At 59.1% G+C, this 21,875-nt stretch overlaps 3 protein-coding genes across 5 annotated transcripts; 1 reads left to right on the top strand and 2 right to left on the bottom strand.

The window, feature by feature from the left end:
• Nucleotides 1–2,769: 2,769 nt before the first annotated feature.
• On the bottom strand, nt 2,770–6,161 carry polr2g (RNA polymerase II subunit G). Its single transcript, XM_088908978.1, has 8 exons — nt 6,029–6,161; nt 5,285–5,394; nt 5,028–5,187; nt 4,212–4,262; nt 4,006–4,071; nt 3,822–3,893; nt 3,655–3,688; nt 2,770–3,198 (listed from the first exon to the last, which is right to left on the bottom strand). The coding sequence occupies exons 1-8, from the start codon at nt 6,038–6,040 to the stop codon at nt 3,185–3,187; spliced, it is 519 nt and encodes a 172-aa protein (XP_088765104.1). The 5' UTR covers nt 6,041–6,161; the 3' UTR covers nt 2,770–3,184.
• Nucleotides 6,162–6,512: 351 nt separating this feature from the next.
• On the bottom strand, nt 6,513–14,174 carry pld7 (phospholipase D family, member 7). Of its 2 annotated transcripts, none has more exons than XM_088908952.1 (11): nt 14,030–14,174; nt 11,821–11,982; nt 10,394–11,170; nt 9,923–10,113; nt 9,403–9,586; nt 9,101–9,215; nt 8,866–8,993; nt 8,582–8,785; nt 8,152–8,457; nt 7,953–8,052; nt 6,513–7,550 (listed from the first exon to the last, which is right to left on the bottom strand). In XM_088908952.1, the coding sequence occupies exons 2-11, from the start codon at nt 11,968–11,970 to the stop codon at nt 7,345–7,347; spliced, it is 2,361 nt and encodes a 786-aa protein (XP_088765078.1). In that variant the 5' UTR covers nt 11,971–11,982; nt 14,030–14,174; the 3' UTR covers nt 6,513–7,344. The 2 variants fall into 2 exon arrangements, with proteins under 2 accessions (XP_088765078.1, XP_088765077.1); XM_088908951.1 differs by lacking the exon at nt 14,030–14,174 and adding an exon at nt 12,451–12,797.
• Nucleotides 14,175–16,120: 1,946 nt separating this feature from the next.
• On the top strand, nt 16,121–21,623 carry gpr137 (G protein-coupled receptor 137). 2 transcript variants are annotated; one of them, XR_016086600.1, is made up of 8 exons: nt 16,121–16,365; nt 16,472–17,462; nt 17,555–17,604; nt 18,067–18,289; nt 18,730–18,879; nt 19,774–19,902; nt 19,999–20,109; nt 20,229–21,623. XR_016086600.1 is itself a non-coding variant. In XM_088908968.1 (8 exons), exons 2-8 carry the CDS (start codon nt 17,088–17,090, stop codon nt 20,347–20,349), a joined length of 1,164 nt encoding a protein of 387 aa, XP_088765094.1. In that variant the 5' UTR covers nt 16,121–16,365; nt 16,472–17,087; the 3' UTR covers nt 20,350–21,623. The 2 variants fall into 2 exon arrangements, 1 of the variants encoding a protein (XP_088765094.1); XM_088908968.1 differs by having other exon boundaries at nt 19,994–20,109.
• The last annotated feature ends 252 nt before the right edge of the window (nt 21,624–21,875 follow it).

Raw genomic sequence — 21,875 nt, 5'->3', positions numbered from 1 at the left:
GGGGTCCAGACTCTTACTGGACACACTGTACAGACACCCCTGGGGTCCAGACTCTTACTGGACACACTACAGGCACCCCTGGGGTCCAGACTCTTACTGGACACACTGTACAGACACCCCTGGGGTCCAGACTCTTACTGGACACACTACAGGCACCCCTGGGGTCCAGACTCTTACTGGACACTCTGTACAGGCACCCCTGGGGTCCAGACTCTTACTGGACACACTACAGGCACCCCTGGGGTCCAGACTCTTACTGGACACACTGTACAGACACCCCTGGGGTCCAGACTCTTACTGGACACACTACAGGCACCCCTGGGGTCCAGACTCTTACTGGACACACTGTTCAGACACCCCTGGGGTCCAGACTCTTACTGGACACACTACAGGCACCCCTGGGGTCCAGACTCTTACTGGACACACTGTACAGACACCCCTGGGGTCCAGACTCTTACTGGACACACTGTACAGACACCCCTGGGGTCCACTCTTACTGGTCACACTGTACAGACACCCCTGGGGTACAGACACTTACTAGATACTGTTCAGACACCCCTGGGGTCCAGACTCTTACTGGACACACTACAGGCACCCCTGGGGTCCAGACTCTTACTGGACACTCTGTACAGGCACCCCTGGGGTCCAGACTCTTACTGGACACACTACAGGCACCCCTGGGGTCCAGACTCTTACTGGACACTCTGTACAGGCACCCCTGGGGTCCAGACTCTTACTGGACACACTACAGGCACCCCTGGGGTCCAGACTCTTACTGGACACACTACAGGCACCCCTGGGGTCCAGACTCTTACTGGACACTCTGTACAGGCACCCCTGGGGTCCAGACTCTTACTGGACACACTGTACAGACACCCCTGGGGTCCAGACTCTTACTGGACACACTGTACAGACACCCCTGGGGTCCAGACTCTTACTGGACACACTACAGGCACCCCTGGGGTCCAGACTCTTACTGGACACACTGTACAGACACCCCTGGGGTCCAGACTCTTACTGGACACACTACAGGCACCCCTGGGGTCCAGACTCTTACTGGACACACTGTTCAGACACCCCTGGGGTCCAGACTCTTACTGGACACACTACAGGCACCCCTGGGGTCCAGACTCTTACTGGACACACTGTACAGACACCCCTGGGGTCCAGACTCTTACTGGACACACTGTACAGACACCCCTGGGGTCCACTCTTACTGGTCACACTGTACAGACACCCCTGGGGTACAGACACTTACTAGATACTGTTCAGACACCCCTGGGGTCCAGACTCTTACTGGACACACTACAGGCACCCCTGGGGTCCAGACTCTTACTGGACACTCTGTACAGGCACCCCTGGGGTCCAGACTCTTACTGGACACACTACAGGCACCCCTGGGGTCCAGACTCTTACTGGACACTCTGTACAGGCACCCCTGGGGTCCAGACTCTTACTGGACACACTACAGGCACCCCTGGGGTCCAGACTCTTACTGGACACTCTGTACAGGCACCCCTGGGGTCCAGACTCTTACTGGACACACTGTACAGACACCCCTGGGGTCCAGACTCTTACTGGACACACTACAGGCACCCCTGGGGTCCAGACTCTTACTGGACACACTGTTCAGACACCCCTGGGGTCCAGACTCTTACTGGACACACTACAGGCACCCCTGGGGTCCAGACTCTTACTGGACACACTGTACAGACACCCCTGGGGTCCACTCTTACTGGTCACACTGTACAGACACCCCTGGGGTACAGACACTTACTAGATACTGTTCAGACACCCCTGGGGTCCAGACTCTTACTGGACACACTACAGGCACCCCTGGGGTCCAGACTCTTACTGGACACTCTGTACAGGCACCCCTGAGGTCCAGACTCTTACTGGACACACTACAGGCACCCCTGGGGTCCAGACTCTTACTGGACACACTGTACAGACACCCCTGGGGTCCAGACTCTTACTGGACACACTACAGGCACCCCTGGGGTCCAGACTCTTACTGGACACACTGTTCAGACACCCCTGAGGTCCAGACTCTTACTGGACACACTACAGGCACCCCTGGGGTCCAGACTCTTACTGGACACACTGTACAGACACCCCTGGGGTCCAGACTCTTACTGGACACACTGTTCAGACACCCCTGGGGTCCAGACTCTTACTGGACACACTACAGGCACCCCTGGGGTCCAGACTCTTACTGGACACACTGTTCAGACACCCCTGGGGTACAGACACTTACTAGATACTGTTCAGACACCCCTGGGGTCCAGACTCTTACTGGACACACTACAGACACCCCTGGGGTCCACTCTTACTGGACACACTGTTCAGACACCCCTGGGGTACAGACACTTACTAGATACTGTTCAGACACCCCTGGGGTCCAGACTCTTACTGGACACACTACAGGCACCCCTGGGGTCCAGACTCTTACTGGACACTCTGTACAGACACCCCTGGGGTACAGGCTCTTACTGGACACGCTGTACAGACACCCCTGGGGTCCAGACTCTTACTGGACACACTACAGGCACCCCTGGGGTCCAGACTCTTACTGGACACACTGTACAGACACCCCTGGGGTCCAGGCTCTTACTGGACATGCTGTACAGACACCCCTGGGGTACAGACACTTAGGAGACAGACTGTATTAGTTTAGGTTATCAGGAGACAGATTACAGGATTTCAGCTTTGTTGTGCACATATAAAAATACGAACCCCAGGTAAAAGAAACGACAACAAGATGCAGTCTGGAAGTCAGGGGAGCAAAAGGCTTTTATTGATCTGGACAGGAGGGAGAGGCCACAGTGCGGAACAGCGGGCGGGGGGGGGGTGTGACACTGCGGAACAGCTGCAGGGGGGTTACTGACGAGTCAGCACTCCAGCAAGAACCTGCTGAGTCACCTGCAGGGGCAGGGGCAGCCAGAGAACACAGCTCTCTCGGCCCGCAGTCTGGGGAGAGCTGCACCCCCAGACTGGCTCGTGCTTCGGAACCGTAACACCCTGAGTGCCCCCCCCCCCCCCCCTCAGGGGCCGCAGAGTTGAAACGCAGCTTCTCGTAGGGGTGCTGCGTTGTCGGGGTGTCGGGGTTCGTGTGGGGGAGGTGGGGGTTGATGCCAGACACTTATAAAAATAGATCTCTTCTCCAGTTTCCTCTGCAGCAGGATCAGCTGACCAGGCCTGGAGAGAGACGGAGAGAGAGCGATCATTCCTTCATTCAAGCAACAGTGAGGCTCATCTTTAAAGGCTAAAACACTCCTGTTACACTGGGGGCTCCAGTCCAGTAGGACAGTCTGTTACACTGGGGGCTCCAGTCCACTAGGACACTCCTGTTACACTGGGGGCTCCAGTCCACTAGGACACTCCTGTTACACTGGGGGCTCCAGTCCAGTAGGACAGTCTGTTACACTGGGGGCTCCAGTCCAGTAGGACAGTCCTGTTACACTGGGGCTCCAGTCCAGTAGGACAGTCTGGTACACTGGGGGCTCCAGTCCACTAGGACAGTCCTGTTACACTGGGGGCTCCAGTCCAGTAGGACAGTCCTGTTACACTGGGGGCTCCAGTCCAGTAGGACAGTCCTGTTACATAGTGACAGACAGCACACAATGCTGCGACAAGAGTGGCTGAAGGACTCACCCAGATAATCATCCATCAGGGATCCAATTGCAAACTGAAAGAGAAAAAGAACATGAGGGAGGGAGTTACCGGGAGAGAGAGAGAGAGAGAGAGAGAGAGAGAGAGAGAGCGAGAGCGAGAGCGAGAGCGAGAGCGAGAGCGAGAGCGAGAGCAGGAGAGCCACTCACGATGTCGTTCTTGTCCACTCTCGTCCCCACAATCTTCAGCCGGATCTCGTCGTCCTGCTGGATCACGATGTCCTGCACGGGACAGACAGACAGACCAGCGGCAGGGGGTCAGAGGCTCTGCACCAGCGGCCAGCGAGGGGGGGGGGGGGGCGCTCCTCCTTGTTAAACCCAAGCCCAGACTCACCTCGTCCACCGTCTTGTAGCAGGGAGGGTTGGAGTTCGGGTCGAATTCCATCTCTGAAGGAATGGACTGTGAACACAGGAGCAACAGTTACCGTCCTGCAGCGCCGGAGGGAGAGCTGAGACAGACTTCCCAAGTCGCAGCAGAGAGGGAAACAGGAAGCATGGCCGAGCATTGGGACTAGAGAGGAAGAGGGGTCAGGTACTCACGTGACGAGAGATGAAACACGACATTGGTCCAATTTCTGTGAACAGCCCCACCTAGGAGATGGAGAGACGGGTTGTCAGGAGGCCATCAGGAGGGTAGAAAAGAGGACAGAGAGAAAGAGAGATAGGCCATTAGGACGATTGAAGAGAGGAGAGAGAGAGAGAGAGAGAGAGAGAGAGAGAGAGAGAGAGAGAGACAGGCCATTAGGACGATTGAAGAGAGGAGAGAGAGAGACAGGCCATTAGGACGATTGAAGAGAGGAGAGAAAGAGACAGGCCATTAGGACGATTGAAGAGAGGAGAGAAAGAGAGACAGGCCATTAGGACGATTGAAGAGAGGAGAGAAAGAGAGACAGGCCATTAGGACGATTGAAGAGAGGAGAGAGAGAGACAGGCCATTAGGACGATTGAAGAGAGGAGAGAGAGAGACAGGCCATTAGGGCGATTGAAGAGAGGAGAGAGAGAGAGACAGGCCATTAGGACGATTGAAGAGAGGAGAGAGAGAGAGACAGGCCATTAGGACGATTGAAGAGAGGAGAGAGAGAGAGAGAGACAGGCCATTAGGACGATTGAAGAGAGGAGAGAGAGAGACAGGCCATTAGGGCGATTGAAGAGAGGAGAGAGAGAGAGACAGGCCATTAGGACGATTGAAGAGAGCAGAGGGAGAGAAAGGCCATTAGGGCGATTGAAGAGAGCAGAGAGAGACTGGTGATTAGGAGGGTAGGAAAGGAGAGAGAGGGACAGAGGGAGAGATGGATGAGGAGGGGAGAGAGAGAGAGAGAGACAGGCCATCAGGAGGTCTCCATGCTCTGTCCTGACCTTGTTGACCTGAGTGACCACAGCGTCCACCACCTCTCCCTTGAAGGGTCGGAACACGATGGCCTTGTACTTGACCGGGTACAGCACGAAGCCCCTGCCCGGCTGGATCACGCCGGCGCCGATGTTGTCGATGGTGGTCACGGCGATCACAAAGCCATACCTGCCACAGAGACAGAGAGAGAGAGAGGCGCCTTCAGCACCTGCTGCCGCAGGGAAGACCTGGAGCGGAGCGGACTGCTGCGATCCCGCTCACTCACTTGCCCGTGCAGGTGCCCTCCACCTCCGTGAACAGCTTCTGCTTCACCGTGTTCAGCAGGTTGGGGCCGAAGTACCGGGGGTGGAGCAGGATCTCGTGTTCCAGGGAGATCTGGGAGGGAGGCAGGCGTTACAGAGCGGAGCGGATCCGTCTCACAGAGCGAGAGACCAGGGAACCTGCTCACTTTTTTAAAAAATTGTTGCACAGCTCTTCCACAACACGGTCAAACAAGGACGCTACATCACCTCAGCCTCAGCAGGTGCTGGAGGAGGCAGTAATTAATACTCTAAATGTCTTCTTTGGTGTAAGGTGCGCCAGCTGTTCCGCACACCATGTGACCAGTGCTTAGTAAGTTCCTTCACTGAGAAAGTAATCAAAATCCATTGTATTTACACAGCACTGTCCCCAGGAATCTCTCCATACTGGAAGGACCCAATTCACCCCCAGCTGGGAGGCACACAGCGGATCAGGAGGAGAGAGAAACTCATAAGCAAGTTCGGTGAAATGAAACCTTCCCATTTCTATTTCTAAAAATAACAACCTTTCTCAGTGAAACGTCTGTCGACAGGCAAGAATGGAGACGCGTTCACTTGCGCACACTTAAATATGTTTATTTCTGTCAGTCCTGCTATAAAATATTCCGGCAAAGACTAACTTTGTACTTCGAAAATTAAATGATGAATATTTTTGCGTTTCTGAGCCGCCAGGCTACGTGACCGCGGTAATGAATAATTCAGCTACTTACGTGATAAAACATCGTGTCCCACTTCCACAAGAACCCTTTTAAACCCAATTTAATTACCCAAATAAGAATATAAACAACGCTACAACACGAATGAAGCGCCGACGCTCACTCCTCTTTTCCGTTTCCGTCTCAGCATTTCTGCGTCATCCGAGGGGGCACGGAAGGGGGCGGGGCCAACACTGGAGTCCTGGAGCGCTTTCACGTTAGTCTACATAGAGGGCTTATCTAGAGAAATATTTTATACCTTATTTCTTCAGTTTATGTATTACCCACAAATGACTAAAGCCATAAAACGTAGAGCATTATCAAGGCTCACGAGAGCAAGTACAATTAAGGCATCAAATGGGTAGAGCTGTAGGCGTCTGAGGCGGATCTGAGCCCTCTGTCCGCAGGCCAGGCAGTGAGGGAGAGGGTGGGTTCCTCACCGACCCCAGGGCGACCCCAGCCTGCGCCGTTCCCGTTCACTCTCCACAGCCACACCGTCTTTCTGAGTACTGAAGGCAACTTTATTTAAAAAAAGTCTTTACATGGCTTTTATAGGTGTGTGCATACAAGAACCAACATATACACATATCATTTGGCAACAGAAAATATAAAAATAATTTAAACAAGTATGCAAGGCAAAATAAGATCAGCGAGGACGCTGCTATATTCTTGTAGAGGCTGTCTTCATTATGGCTTTGATCCACTGCCCAGGCAGAAGCATTCACACAGTAAAATAATCCTAAACCCATTCCTAAAAAAATGAAAATCAACATCGAACAAAGCTCTCACTTCAAACACGCTGCGGTATGAACATCTACAGCTGCAGCTCGCTCAGCATTTCAGAACAGATTAGATCAAAATCACCCCCCCCACCCAGGCAATTTATTTTATTACTGAAACCCTCCCCCATGCCCACCTTCCTCAAGGTGGAGAGAGAACAGCGCAGCCCGGCCCGGCCCTGCCCGACCCGAGCCGGTCCAGGGCCCAGTCTGTGAGGGAGGACTGGTCCAACTGTCCCTGGGGGACAGCTCCGTGGGGGAGCAGCTCCAGTCAATAGGGAGCCTGGGACACACACACTGACTATCCATCCTTAGGACCTCGTGCCCCAGAGAGTGTGTGTCCCAGACTCCCTCTGACAGAAGCTCAACACACACACACGGCTATCAAGTGCACCCCCTGGTGTCCACTCTCGCTGACAAGGACTCCAGCGTCTCTCCTCCGTTCGAACAGACGGACTGACTTCAGGCTTTGGCTGTGTGGCTTTGGCAGCGCAGGAAGCTGCTACAAGCAGACGAGCGATGGTGCCCCCCCTGCCCCCCAGCTGGGCGGGGCTATGGGTCTTCCCGTGCTCCGCAGCGGTGGGCGTGCTCTGAGGAGAGGGGCTGAGCGAAGCCGGAGCTCCAGTCTCTCTCGAACACGGCCTGCAGGTCACTCTGCACGCTGCGCTTGCCTGCGCCGGCTGGAGCCCCCGTCTGGTTCACCACCAGCCCCACGCCCGCCGTGTGGGTGAAGTAATTCTCCGACCAGTTGGATGTCCCTACGCGAGAGGGGTAGGGGGGGAGAGAACGGGGCACCGTCAGTGTGTTACAAGGCTGAGCATGATGAAATTAAAAGTTGAGAGGCTGGCCTGCAGGGGGGGGAGGGGGGGCAAGGCTAAGAAAGGTCAGGGCTGTGATAGGGCCAGCCTACAGGGGGCCGGGCTAAGAGAGGCCAGTCTCGGGGCAGGGCTGTGATAGGGACAGCCTACAGGGGGCGGGGCTAAGAGAGGCCAGTCTCAGGGCAGGGCTGTGATAGGGACAGCCTACAGGGGGCGGGGCTATTATAGAGCCGGCCTACAGGGGGCGGGAGGGGTTAAGAGAGGCCAGTCTCAGGGCAGGGCCGTGATAGGCCAGTCAGCCTCAGGGTGGGGTGGGGCTCAGCGAGGCCAGGCACTGCTTACCTATGTACGCGACTCTGTCCGTCACCATGTACTTAGCGTGGTTCACCCTGGCGTAGGGGATCGTCTCCTGCTCCTTGGTGGAGGGCACCTCGAACACTTTCTACAGAGACAGAGGACAGGAAGAGCACGGTGAGCCCCCGGCCGGGGAAGGAGAAGACAGCTCAGACAGCGGGAGACAAGAGGGAGAGAGAGAACTGACCACGTGCAGCAGGCAGCTCAGGGGCGGGTGGTTCAGCACGCTGAGCGACTCCAGGAAGACGAACATGGGCTGGTAGGAGTGCGGCCAGCAGCTGACCAGCAGCCGCACCTCCACGCCGCGCGCACACGCTGCCGCCCGCAGCGCCGAGTCGATGGGCGGCCAGAACCGGGCCGGCTCCGTGTACTGGGAGGCCGGCAGGAAGTCCATGACCGAGACGTAGACGAAGCGGCGGGCGTCCGAGATCACGCCCAGGATGGCCGAGAGGTCGTCTGTGCGGCCGTCCGCGGACAGCGGCGGGGGAGCGCTCTGCGGGGGAACGGACGGGCAGAGAGTCAGGAGCAAAGGCGCACACACAAGCACTGTCCGCGCGCACACACGCGCGCACAAGCGCTGTCCGCGCGCACTCCGTACACCGACGGCCAGCACTCACCGACAGGTAGACCTCCGCCGGGAGCCCGTTCAGCTGCAGCTGCAGGGGGCGCTGTGCGCTGGACAGAGCGCTGAAGCGGCGGGGCCAGCGCGCGGGCACTGCGCCCCCTGCTGGAGAGCCCAGGAGCCAGTACGCCTGGAACAGCCGGGACACGTCTCTGGCCAGGCAGCTGCAGTTAGTCACCAAGACGGCCAGCTCCTTCACCTGCGGGAGAGCAGACGGGCAGTTACAGAGCCTGTCTCCTCCAGGGCGGCGGAAAGGCCAGTGAGCCAGAAGGGAGGCACCTGTGTGAGGGAGCGCCAGTCCATGTTGGCACTGCCCAGGTAGGCATGCTGGCCGTCCACCTCCCAGAGCTTGGTGTGCAGGATCCCCCCGGTCAGGTTCTGCAGACGGACCGGGCGCACCTCCGCGCCTGCGCACACAGAGAGGGAGAGGGAGGGACAGGGATCAGACTCGCGCAGCCTTCCCCCAGGGGCTGTGAGCAGGCTTGGGGGTGGGGTGCGGGGTGCGGCCTCCTACCTGCGAGCGCAAGATCGTCCGTGTCGCTGGGGTACGTCTGGGGGCTGTTGACGGCGATCCTGAGGCCCACCCCTCGAGCTGGCAGGCCCCTCAGAGCCTCGAACACACGCTTCCCCTGCGCCGCACACACACGAGGGACAGCTCATTAACCTTCTGCCCACATGACTAGTGCAGCTGAAAGTCTGTTTCTCTCCAGTGCTCCGAGTGTCCGAGCCCTCTCCCTGCCTCTCCTCCAGTGCTCCGAGTGTCTGAGCCCTCTCCCTTCCCCCCCTCCAGTGCGCCGAGCCCTCTCCCTGCCTCACCTCCAGTGCGCTGGGCTCGGAGGTCTCCAGGTTGGTGTCCCTCAGTGTGAGGTAGAAGGCTGCGATGCTGACGCTGTGGTTGGCTCTGTGCAGCAGGTCTCTCCAGGCCTGGGAGATGGGGGTCAGGCGGGGGGAGCCAGGGGGATACTCCAGCCCCTCAGGGAGGCTCTCCAGCAGGGACAGGCTGCACCAGGAGGGACAGAGACTGACATGTTCCAATCTGCTGATTTCAGTATCGGCGGCAGTACTTCGATATTTTTAACGGATTTACAATTACACTGCGTACAACAGCGACTGGGACGCTGTGGCCTTCCAGATAAACACTATATCAGGTCAGCGGTATGACTCTGTAGCACAGACTTCCCACACACGCAGCAAGAGTAACCCAATTCTCTGACAGCACCCAGGTCTGGATCCGCAGAGAAACAAGGGCCACAGGCACGTCTTCACACAGAGAGTGGTGGGGGTGGGGAGCAAGCAGGATCCCTGGGATGTGGAGGCAGCGCCCGCGCTTCCCTACCTGCAGTCGGAGCCGCAGGCCTCCTGCCGTGCCCACAGGTCCCCGGCCCACAGCCAGTCCAGGTCCAGCGGCGCCAGCAGGGCGCCGGCCAGCCCCGGCCTCCCAGAGGGCCACAGGAACAGGCCGCCCCCCCCCAGCAGGAGCAGCAGGGGGAGGAGGAGGCAGAGCAGGGCGGAGCAGCAGCGCCGCAGCTGCAGGGAGGGAGAGAGAGAGGAGGCCGGTCAGCCGCTGCGGAGAACCGGTCTGCTGCAGCAGCTGGGCTGGTCCTCTCCCGCCCAGCGGAGAGCCCGCGGCTTTCAGCAGAGCTACAGCTATTCCAGGTAAAGGATCTAGTTGCCCATTTGGACAGCTGTAAAGATCGCTCAAAGGGAAAAGAAATCCGAGCCCCGCCCTGGCCCGAGGGAGGTTAAGCACACAGCTCAGCAGTCCCCGAGTGGCTGAGGAACCAGAACCACCCACAGGAGCACTCACTCTGCCTCGGGGCCCGGGCCGGCCCGCTCCCGGCTGCCTCGCCTCCCTCCCTCCGGCCGCTCGTCTGCCTCTGGGATTGAGGGCGGGTTTCTCGCTCCGGGCTCCCACCTCAAAGACCACCGCCTCTCGCTCAGCCTCAGCCTCGGGGGCAGCCTCCTCTCGCTGGGCCTCCTTTTCCCCGGCCTCGGAGTCCACCTCCTCTTGCTCAGCCTGCTCTTCCTCGGCCTCAGAGCCCACCTCTCGCTCAGCCTCAGAGCCCACCTCCTCTTCCCCAGCCTCCTCTTCCTCGGCCTCGGAGCCCACCTCCTCTCGCTTGGCCTCGGAGCCCACCTCCTCTCCTCCATCCTCAGAGGCAGGCGGCGTGTCTTCTCTGGGCTCTGCCTCCGAGGGGACGGGGGGGCCTCTCCGAGGCTGTGTTTTGGAGGCCCCCCTGCTCGTGGCCTCGGCCTCTGCACCAGCCTCCTGCGCCGCCTCGGCCCTGGGGGTCCCGGTCTCGGCCCTGAGCGCCGGGCGGGGGCTCAGCACGATGTCCGACCAGCCCGGCTCGAGCGCCTCAGGGATGCGCTTGGCCGAGCGCTCCCAGGGCCTGACGGGGAGCTGGGAGGAGGGGGGCTTGCCCGGGGGGGGGCGGTCCACGGGCCGCAGCAGCCGGGCACCGGAGCTCTGGAAGGTGGGGATCCTGGAGGTGGGGGCCTTTGGCGCCGCAGCCCGGGGGGGCTCCGTCTCCTCTCCCTCCCGGTCCTCCAGGTCCAGTCTGCGCAGGATGACCGAGGGGCACTGGCCGCAAGGGAGCAGAGAGAAATGACAACCGTTAACGAGAATCCCAGCGACCACAGCCAGCACCAGCGGCTCCGAGTGACGCCCGGAGCTCAGACTGCGCAGCTGACAGGAGAGCGTCTGCTTCGAAGACGGGCGGAGGCTCTTCCTGCAGCGTGTTGGTGTGTCAACAGGCACATGATGCCCCCCCCAACACACACAATTATGTGGTCAGCAGAGGAACACAAGAGCCTCTGTGTGGCAGGAGGGTGCCAGGGACACGCCCTCCATCCGACGCAGAGCAACGTCAACGAACCCAGCCTGCCCCCAGGGTAGACCCCCTGTCCCAGGGTGTGCCCCCGCAGCTCAGCGCCCTCACAGCCGGGCTGAAAAACACACCCTGTTTGAGCAGCTCAGTGCATAAAACACCCCTCAGCCATCACCTGGAGCAGCCCGACACCTGCTGATCCCCAGGAGAGCCCCCACTGCCCTCTCCAGACTGGGTCAGAGCCCGTCCGGTCCAGAGAGGAGCCACACTCTGCAGTGCTGTAGCTCCAGACCGGGTCAGAGCCCGTCCGGTCCAGAGAGGAGCCACGCTCTGCAGTGCTGTAGCTCCAGACCGGGTCAGAGCCCGTCCGGTCCATAGAGGAGCTCTACAATAGAGGACCTACCATGGAGTCCAGCTGGGGGTCCTGGCGAGGGCGGCCCCTGCCTCTGGCCTCGGGCTCCTCCAGTTCAGGCTCTGGTTCTGCTGGCGTCCGGATGCCAGGGCGTGGCTGCAGGTCCTGGGCCTCCTCCCCCTCCGACTGCTCTGCAGACATGTCCACCACCTCCTGCAGGACAGAGGACACGGGGGGTCAGAGCGCGTCTCGACGGCACGGCTTGTGTGCCACGCACCCACCGCCCTTCGCGTAAAGCAGCACCTCCCCTTCCTGAAGTATCCACGGTGCCCTTTGCCCCACACGCGCCTGTACGTCTGTGCGGAGCAGCGTAGCCCTGTCCTGTAGCTGTCCGAGTGCTCACTCCTGACGACCCTGACTGGAAGCACCAGCTCAAGTCTAGCCTCGACTGTACTCATCTCTCTGCGTCGCCGCAGCCGGCTCTGCTTCTGCAACGGCGTCAAGGCCCGAGCTGGGCTGGGACCCCCATGTGAGGTGGGGGGGGGGCCCTGATGGCCCAGTTCAAGCCCCAGCGCTCACTACACTGGCGCTGCGGTGCAGCTGCGAGCTGACAGCTCGTCCCCCGGCCCCGCTGGGCGCAGCGACCGGCCGGGGGAACCGACGAGACGAAGAGACCCGCACCTCCACCGGCCCGCCCAGGGCGTCCCGCAGCCTCGCCGAGCGCCGCAGCGGCGTCTCCGCCCGGGCCAGCCGAGCCGACCTCCGCCGGCCCATCGCTCACCGGGCCAGCGGCAGCCCGGGCGCCGGGGGCCTCAGACGGAAGCAGGCGGCGGCTGTCGCGTTTCCAAGACGTCTGTTCTCTAGCTCCTCCACTACAGCCCGGCTTCTCGCTCGGCGAAAATATCTTTTTTTTTCAGGGCCGTGACGCCAAACGCATGAAGACAAACCGCCCCGCAGCGGCTGGAGTTGAAGCGGACCGCGGTTTCCTGCGCCGGCTGGTAATTGGCGGCCGAGAGAGAGAGAGAGGGAGCGGGGAGGGGGGGGGGCAGAGAAGGGCCGGCGCGCCGCACCGCGCCCCCTGGCGGACACCGACCCGTCCTACACCCCCCCAGAACCCAGGCCGCGGGAGCTGGAGAAAATGAGGCTCTTTCATTCCTATAGCGCCTCTTCGTATATATTCATCTAGTTCACACCCAAACCCGAGCCCCCCGAGGAACAGTGTCTCCTGTTTTACACTCCAGGGGAGCCTGCAGTTAGGGAGTGGGGCAGATCGGCTTCCAGCTCCTACAGGCCCAGGGGGGTCTGTACCGGGATCTCCCTGTACCAGTACCGGAACCACCCTCTGTCAAGTCTCCTGCCCAACCCAGTATCACCCTGTACCAGTACCACAGTGAGTGTGAGTACCAGAACCGCCCTCAGTCAGGTCTCCTGCCCGACCCGGATCTGTACCAGGTATCACCCTGTACCAGTACCACAGTGAGTCCGAGTACCAGAACCGCCCTCAGTCAGGTCTGCTGCCCGACCCGGATCTGTACCAGGTATCACCCTGTACCAGTCTGCGAGTACCAGAACCGCCCTCTGTCAGGTCTGCTGCCTGACCCAGAACCCGCCGGACCTGCAGAGGGGGAAGACGCCCCTTTGTGAGCGGGTTCGACAGACAGATCGGGTCCCCTGGGTTCCTGCGCCTGTTTCCATCAGACACCGGTCACCTGCAGCGCCAGTGATCCTGCTAACAAGCACCGACCTGTAGGAATGATTCAAATTAAAACCCCAGGGTGTTTCTCGAGAACAGTAGGGGTGTTACCCCAGTGTCCTGGCCTTGACCCCTCATGGCCTCCTAATAACCCCCCTCTCTGAACTGGCTCCATCCCTCTGCTCTCCTCCCCACTGAGAGCTGGGGCGTGGGGAGCGGACTGGCGCCTCATCCAGGTGGGGGTACACACTGCTGGGGGTGCAGGGGATCCCCATGACGCGTAGAGAAGAGCTAGGGAAGGGTAAGGATGATATTACACGAGAGGAGAAGCAGAAACCCTGGCTCTGTGCAACCAGACCGCCCTCCCGAGCTGGTGAAACAGCACACACCCTCGTAAAGACAAAACAACAATGACAGCGCAGTTTATATTACACAGCCTAGCAGGAGAACCCTCAGTCAGACAGCGTCCGGTCAACAGCATAGCATTGATCCGTACAGCCCTTATCGGCTCTCGCATCGATTGGCGAACACCCTGCACATTTCTCCTCTACAATTCGACATCCTTACGAAGGCCGAGCTGTCAGCCGCCGTCGACTGAGCTCCCTCTTGGGATGGTGACGATATCCTGTCCACGAATCAAGCCGTTAATTAGCCGGAGGCTCCCGGACGACGGACTGGTTTGATGTTTTGAGGCGGAACCGCGGCGTCTCCTGTCGCGTCGCGTCGTGTCGTGTCACCGACGGTCCTCCCGCCGCGGGTGGGCGCTGTTCCCTCCTCCTCTCCCACCCGCCTCCGTCCCCTGCGCGGCGCGAGAGCGCGTCGGTTTGAATTTGAAATTTGAAGGCGGGAGGGGGGGAGGCAGTACTCTTTAAATTTAAGCATGAGCAGGATGATCTGTGTGTTTTTTGTCGGGCGGAAAGGGAATCTTTGGTGCATTTATTTGTTAGGTGTAGGTTTGTGAAGTTGTTTTGGACGGATTTACAGAGTTTTGTTTGCAGGCAATTTAAAGGTGTTTTTTAGATTGAAGGATTTTGACATTTTATTGTACTGTTTAGTAGAAAATTTGGAAAAAGAGCATTTATTTATAGTCAATTTATTAATCATTCTTGGTAAATTTCACATCCATAAATCCAAATGGTCTAATAATACTCCCCTTTTTAGTTCCTTTGAGGTGGAGCTGAAACACTATTTAAATTCTATTAAAAATGTGAGAAATAATAAAGCACGGAAAACATATGATATATGTAAAAAATACAATTTAATCATATAACTTACTTATTACCTCTGGCGGTTAACTGTTTATTTTTCTGTTTGTGTTTGTTCTCTTGTACCTAATTTGATCCTCTGATTGTATTTGTATTTGTAAATTCTTTATACTGTAACGCTTACGGCCGTCAGGTACTGTGTAAGAGCCGGCGTACCAGAGCAGGTGACGTCACCGCCCTTCCCTATGATAGCAGGACTACAGCTACTGGGCTGGAAGGAGATCTCTCTTTAGCTCACGGGGTTGGGTCGCTGCAGAGAGACGCGGAAGTCCCGGGTTCGAGCCACCTATACTTTGGGCCGACCTGATGCGGCAAGGGCGCCCGCCTGAGCCCCCGTTGCGTTACAATACATTTAATAAAAAATTCTTTAAAAAAAAAAGGGAGGGGGGAGGCAGCGCGCGCCGCGGGTCAGGCCACAGGGCTTCCAGAACCCCGTGACGCTCGTCGTCGCCGCCGTGCGGCCGCCATGTTGGGAAGGGGCCGGAGGTTCCCTGCAGGACACCGTGTTCTCTGTCGGTGACCTAAAGCGTTTAATGAAACGAGGAGCGCCCTGCACAGCTCTTGAGTTCGTCACTAAAAAAAAACAACAACCAGCGCCTCCCAAATCTTAACGTGCATGGATTCCTTTATTGTGAACGCCTGTAAAACGTCTCAAACAAGCGCTGTCCCTTCCAGGGCATGGCGCCCCTTTCGTGTTCCTGTGTTCATGCTGTGTGCGTCACCTGCTAATTAGACAATCTGAGACTCGTGGGAATGATGACGGAGTGTTATGATTAAGGAATAAAAGTGTCCAACTATCGCCCGTTATCCTCAACTGCAGGTCTGCTCTGGGTCTACAGGAGGACTGAAGACAAGGCAGAGCATTCGTCAGGAATCAAACAATCCACTGTGTTGTATTTGAAAAAAATATATAAATACATATTACTGCTGCTAGGAACACTGAGACTATTAAAATACTATTTCCCCCCTAAATTTTACTGAATATCAAATCACACGAAAAGGAAAAAGTTAAAAGAACAAAAAATACAGGACAACACGCTGCCCGAGGTATTTAAACATCGGAACACAATTAATCTAAACTTTGTACATAAAGCAATTGCATTAATGTTATTTTTCAGCAAAAGTACTAACGCGGAGATTATTAATATCCGTAAGGGACGTGACCGAGAGGCTCCCTCCCCTTCTCGCTCCTGATTGGCTGTCCCCGCCTTGATGGACACCTCTGCCCCTCCCACTTTCCCCGCTTGTTTACCGGCGGAACGTGCCTGCCTCTGCGCCTGCGCCCTACTGCGCGACCTGTCAAAGACGCCCCCGGGGCGGAGCCATTCTCGAAACGCCACTCCGCCCCGTGCGCAGCAAGCGAATCCTCAAACGTTCCGTCAGCCGTTCCGGCACTACGCAAACAGCGCAGGCCGGCCTGCGCAGGAAGGAGCCGACGGGCGCTGTGCGGGTCCGTCAAGTCAGTGAAGTCGTCCCGATTCGGGTGCCGGCGGGGCGACAGAGGCGTCGGTTTCGAAACAGTGAAGACGAGGTACGGAAGGTCCCCGCTCCCCGCCTCTGCTGGTTCAAGGGGAGATACGTCAACGACGCCGGGGAGCTTGAGACTCGAAGTCCGAGGAGGCGTGTGTCTCTCTGCCGGTGGGTGAGAGCCGGGTTGCGTCCTTGTGCTGTTTCCTTGTAGCTCGGTCCAATTGAGCAGAAACACAAAGAGCGCCCGTGGTCTTCTTCCCCTGTGTGTGCCCAGAGAGGAGGTGGAGACGGTGGAGACGGGTGGTGTTGTCGCTGGACAGGGCTGAAGGCGGCTCTGGACCCCGCCGAGACATCAGCCGGGTCTCGGTGCCGACCGGACCGGCCGGACCGGCCGCCCCGCCGCCTCGCTTTCAGGGAGATGTGACGGACAGCAGCCGGACCGGACCCTGGGTCCGCTCGCCGAGCCGCCCGGCCCCTGAGTGCCTCAGGGATTTAAGGAGTACGGTGCGGAGCCGAGACCGAACCGGCACCGGGCCAGGGAGACCGGCGCACGGAAGAAGCTGTCAGAGAGGCTTGGCCGGGCCGGGCTGGGGGGGGGTTCTCTCTCTCTCTCTCTCTCTCTCTCTCTCTGTCTAGGTCTCTCTCATTCCCTCTTTCTGTACCTCCAGATCACTACCCCCCCCCCCCCCGCCTGCCCCTATACCCCTCCCTGCTGCTGCCCCTTTTAGGGCGTTTAGCAGGAATGCTGGCGAACAACAACAACAGCATCTGAGCCGGTCGGACCAGACAGCCGCCTCTGATAAGAGCCGGAGAGGGAGGGAGCCAGGCCCCCGGCGCCAGCCGAGCAGGGCGGAGAGCCGGGTTCGGACCCGGGCTCCCACGCCGCCGTCATGGACCCCCGGGCCGCCCCGGAGAACGCCTCCCGCCCGGACCCCACGCCCGGGCCCCTGCGGCCCGCCGTGCCGCCCTCGGTGCAGCTGGGGCTGACGGCGGTGTACGCGGCGCTCTACGGCGCCCTCTTCCTGCTGGCGTACGCGCAGCTGTGGCTGCTGCTGGTGTCGGGCCACAAGCGCTGGAGCTACCAGAGCGCCTTCCTGTTCCTGTGCCTGCTGTGGGCCGGCCTGCGCGCCACCCTCTTCTCCTTCTACTTCCGCGACACGCCGGCCGCCAACCGGCTGCCCGCCCCCGCCTACTGGCTGCTGTACTGCTGCCCCGTCTGCCTGCAGTTCTTCACCCTCAGCCTCATCAACCTCTACTTCTCCCAGGTAACTGGGCGGCCGGCGTCACGGGGCAAGGAAGATCGCTGCCTCCCTCCCTCCCTCCATCTCTCTCTCTCTCTCTCTCCCTCTGCCTCTAGGTGGTGTTGAAGATGAGGGAGAAGTTCCGGTCGGAGCCCAGTCGAGGCCTGTGAGTACTCCTTCCACACAGACACGCAGAGAGGGACACAGGACCACAGGGACACACAGAACCACAGGGACACACAGGGTCAGAGGGACACAGAACCACAGGGACACACAGAACCACAGAGACACAGGTCCAGAAAGACACAGAACTACAGGGACACACAGGGTCAGAGGGACACAGAACCACAGGGACACACAGAGAGGGACACAGAACCACAGGGCCAGAGGGACACAGAACCACAGGGACACACAGGGCCAGAGGGACACAGAACCACAGGGACACACAGGGCCAGAGACACACAGGGGCAGAGACACACAGGACAAGAGGGGCACACAGGGCCAGAGGGACACGGGGTGAGAGACGCAGGCGGACGCGGAGATGGGAGACAGGCACACAGGCCCAGCCCCACACCCCTCCGGCTGCACGCCCGCGTGCTAAGGCTGCCTCCTCCTCTCTGTGCCGCAGGGCGCTGGCGCGACTGGCGTACGGCGGCGCCAGCGCGGTCTTCCTGAGCGTCAACGTGGCGTGCGCCCTCCTGGGGGAGCGGGGCGGCGAGGGCTGGCGGCTGGTGCTGGTCCGGGTTCTGGTCAACGACTCGCTCTTCATCCTGGAGGCCATCGCCCTGGCCGGCTGCCTCCTCATCCTCACCCGGCTTGCCCCTTCCACCAGCCTCTACCTGCAGGGCCAGGTACCTGTTCTCCAGTATGGACCAGTTTGGCAAACCAGTAGAGCCCGATGCCAACCAGTGTGAGGGGCTAGTGTACCAGTGTAGTGGGCTCAACAGCTAAGCTAAGCTTTTCAGCTTAGAATTTACTCTGGTGGCACAGAGGGGCCCTGGGTCCAATACCTGAGGGGGGGGGGGCTGTCTGTGTGGAGTTTGCATGTTCTTCTCGCGTTTGTGTGGGTTTCCTCCCACAGTGCAGAGACATGCTGGGAGGATATTTGGCTTCTGGTGTGAAAACTGGCCCTGGTGTGAGCGTCTGTGTGTGTCCTGCCTTGAGCAGCGACTCTGTACGGGATAGAGCAGTTGGAAAATGGAGGGGTGACTGGATGCTCTTCGGCAGCGCAGTACCCCTGTCCTCCTGTCAGGGTACACGCAAGAATCACCCCCCCCCTGTCTCTTCGCAGGGCACGACAGTGTGTCACACGGTGGTGCTGGGCGTGGGTGTCATCGTGCTCTTCTCCAGCCGGGCCTGCTACAACCTGGCCGTGCTGGTGCTGTCCCAGAGCCGCAAGGTGGAGTCCTTCGACTACGACTGGTACAACATCTCCGACCAGGTACCAGGTACCGCCTGACCCCCTGAGCTGGTCACCCCGACACCCCAGCGTTAGCGTCGCCTCAGGCGCAGGAGAGGAGCAGTTCGGCCCGTCCAGCCCGGTTGGGCGTTGGTAAACTGATTGATCTGAGGGTCTCGCCCGGCCCTTTCGGGAGAGGAGCCAGGCTGTCCGCAGCTTCAACCACATGGCCGAGCTGCTTGTTCCACCCTCCCACCCCCCTTAGTGTAAAGAAAAAACCTAGCCTGCAGCTATATCACCACGCAGCTCACCACTGGCAGCCCACTGGAGCTCAGCAGGTGTGAGCCTGGGGTGAGACTCTCAGGAATGCTAAGGCTGTTGCTGAAAGTGGTGTTAGTGAGACCAGTAGGGGGCGCTCACCCTGCGTCTGTGTGGGTCCTATTGTCCCAGTACAATGACGGGGACACGATACTGTAAAACTGAGGTCCTGACTCTCTGTGATCATTAAAAATCCCAGGGTGTTGCTCGAGAACAGTAGGGGTGTTACCCCAGTGTCCTGGCAACATTTCCCCCCTGGCCTTTACCCATCATGGCCTCCTAATAACCCCCCTCTCTGAACTGGCTCCATCACTGAGAGCTGGTGTGTGGGAAGCAGACTGGCACTTCATCTAGGTGGGGGTACACACTGGTGGGTGGTGGTGGGGGGGGATCCCCATGATCTGTAAAGAGCTCTGAGTCCAGTGTCCAGAAAAGAGCTATAGCAGTGCCAGGATTATTTTTTTTAAAGAAAACAGTGCCTGACAGTTGAGTTGATCTGTAGCGGTGTACAGTATAGTGTGTATGGAGCAGCACTTGTGTATTTTCCAGGCTGTAAGACAGTATTTGAGTTGTACACTGGGGTGGGGGGTCTCACAGAGTGCACCCCCCTGTCTCCAGGCAGACCTGCGCAGCGAGATGGGCGACTGGGGGTACCTGGTGTTTGGGGCGATCCTGTTTATCTGGGAGCTGCTGCCCACCGCCCTGCTCATCGCCATCTTCAGAGTGAGGCGCCCCCCGCGGGACACGGTGGGTTCCCCCCCCCCTCTCGTTCTCGCTCCACTACGCCCCTCCCTGAACCCCCCCTCCCTCCGTGACACTCTCCTCCTCTCTCCCTCAGGGCAGCAGTGTGGCGATTAACACGCGGGGGTCGCGCTCCTACTTCTTCGATGATCCTCAAGGGGGAGAGAGCGACCCAGGGGGCCCCTGGGGCCACAGCACTGCTCAGCCTAACAGGTACCCCGAAATAATCGGCGCACGGTGCCGCCATGTATCTCTCCAGCTGGTACATTAATTCAGTTCTCAATTCAAGATGCTTTATTGGCATGACCTGCAATAACTCTCTCTCTCTCCAGCTGGTACAGGTCGAGCGAGTCCTCCTGGTTCGGGTCCGGTGAGACGGCACCCCTGCTCTTTGCACGAGACACTCAGCAGACCAATCAGCACCACTCCTTGTACTCCACCCCTCAGAACTGACCAATCGCGGCCCGACTTGGCAGTCCGGGCACCAGGAATTGACCGATGATGGTCGGAATGATTGCACTACGAACAACGGACCAATCGCAACCAGTCTGTGGCACGCCCACATCTCGGGACTGGCCCAATCGCAGCCAGAGTCTGTGGCACGCCCGCGTCTCGGGACTGACCAATCACAGCCAGAGTCTGTGGCACGCCCGCGTCTCGGGACTGACCAATCGCAGCCAAAGTCTGTGGCACGCCCGCATCTCGGGACTGGCCAATCGCAGCCAGAGTCTGTGGCACGCCCGCGTCTCGGGGCTGGCCAATCGCAGCCAGAGCCTGTGGCACGCCCGCGTCTCAGGACTGACCAATCGCAGCCAGAGTCTATAGCACACCCGCGTCTCGGGACTGACCAATCGCAGCCAGAGTCTGTAGCACGCCCGCGTCTGAGGACTGACCAATCGCAGCCAGAGTCTGTGGCACGCCCACGTCTCGGGACTGACCAATCGCAGCCAGAGTCTGTGGCACACCCGCGTTTTGGGACTGACCCATCTCAGCCAGAGTCTGTGGCACCCCATCATTCATTCATTCTCGGCCAATCCCTGCCCGTCTGTCCTCCGAACTTTCTACTGGTGACTGGTCATTACTGTGACCTTGTGCTCCAACACTCCTCCTACCAGAACCAAAAGTCTCGACAGAAACAGGGACCGAGGGACCGCAGGACCGGTCACCTGTCCAGCCCAAGCAGGTGGGTTCAGCCCTGACCCACTCGGAGCAATGGCTGCCGTCTGGACCGTACAGGACTGTCTGCTCCCCCAGATAACGGGGGTCTTAATCCAGACAGCACCGCGCTGACTGGCGCCCCTCTCGCCACCGGGAGGCTGTTTCCTGTTCTCCGCTGGGACGGGGAGCGCAGGAACTACACTCTGTTAAAACTGGACCGCCCCGAGCCGCAGCGGGATTGGTGGGACAGGACGTCGTGCTGTAGGGGGCGATGTCGAGCTGCGCAGCGATGTTTCCTAGGAGAGTCCCTGTGCTTCAGATCTCACCCTCTCACCAGCGCGGGGAGAACGGGGGTCCCCCACCCCACCAGCTCAGCCCCCCCGCCATCCTCACGGATCCATTCGGGGTCTTCCCAAGGGCACATGGGGGCAGAGTGGGGCTCCCCAGGACCAGGGGCTGCAGAGAGGGGTTCTCCACTGGGAGCCCCATCTTTCCTTTGTATTAATATTTCAGCTTTTAGGGAAGCGTTAAGAAATGAGTGCTAATTAATAAAAGTTGTGTAATGGTAACAAGCTTTTCCTCTGCCTCCGTCTCGCCCTCCCATCCACCTCCTGCTGTTGTCTGGAGTTCTTGTCTTGACCGGAGTGCATCGTGAGCATAGGACAGGACCTAGAGAGAGAGAGCTCTGCCCTCGACTGCAGCGCCTGCCGTTCACGGGCCAGGGCCCAGGGAGAGAGAGCTCTGCTCTCGACTGCAGTGCCTGGTGTTCAGGAACAAGGCACCGGGCCCTGTTAAGACTGAGCAGCACAGAGACACGGACA

The sequence above is a fragment of the Atractosteus spatula genome (assembly GCF_055471065.1).
Source record: "Atractosteus spatula isolate fAtrSpa1 chromosome 24 unlocalized genomic scaffold, fAtrSpa1.hap1 SUPER_24_unloc_1, whole genome shotgun sequence".
Taxonomy (NCBI): Eukaryota; Metazoa; Chordata; class Actinopteri; order Semionotiformes; family Lepisosteidae; genus Atractosteus; species Atractosteus spatula.
The sequence above is the reverse complement of the archived record's forward strand: the minus strand, read 5'-3'. Positions and strand labels throughout refer to the sequence as shown.

What these genes read in the sequence shown, in the direction of transcription:
- polr2g (XM_088908978.1), bottom strand. An exon ending in GAGGGCACCTGCACGGGCAA is followed by an intron (nt 5,188 to 5,284) that starts GTGAGTGAGCGG and finishes TCTCTGTGGCAG; the next exon opens with GTATGGCTTTGTGATCGCCG. An exon ending in TGGTCACTCAGGTCAACAAG is followed by an intron (nt 4,263 to 5,027) that starts GTCAGGACAGAG and finishes TCCATCTCCTAG; the next exon opens with GTGGGGCTGTTCACAGAAAT.
- pld7 (XM_088908951.1), bottom strand. Translation starts at nt 12,543, where the DNA reads ATGGGCCGGCGGAGGTCGGCTCGGCTGGCCCGGGCGGAGACGCCGCTG. An exon ending in TGAGCTGCCTGCTGCACGTG is followed by an intron (nt 8,053 to 8,151) that starts GTCAGTTCTCTC and finishes CTGTCTCTGTAG; the next exon opens with AAAGTGTTCGAGGTGCCCTC. An exon ending in GGACAGAGTCGCGTACATAG is followed by an intron (nt 7,551 to 7,952) that starts GTAAGCAGTGCC and finishes CCTCTCGCGTAG; the next exon opens with GGACATCCAACTGGTCGGAG.
- gpr137 (XM_088908968.1), top strand. Translation starts at nt 17,088, where the DNA reads ATGGACCCCCGGGCCGCCCCGGAGAACGCCTCCCGCCCGGACCCCACG. An exon ending in GGCGCCCCCCGCGGGACACG is followed by an intron (nt 19,903 to 19,993) that starts GTGGGTTCCCCC and finishes TCTCTCCCTCAG; the next exon opens with GGCAGCAGTGTGGCGATTAA. An exon ending in AGCACTGCTCAGCCTAACAG is followed by an intron (nt 20,110 to 20,228) that starts GTACCCCGAAAT and finishes CTCTCTCTCCAG; the next exon opens with CTGGTACAGGTCGAGCGAGT.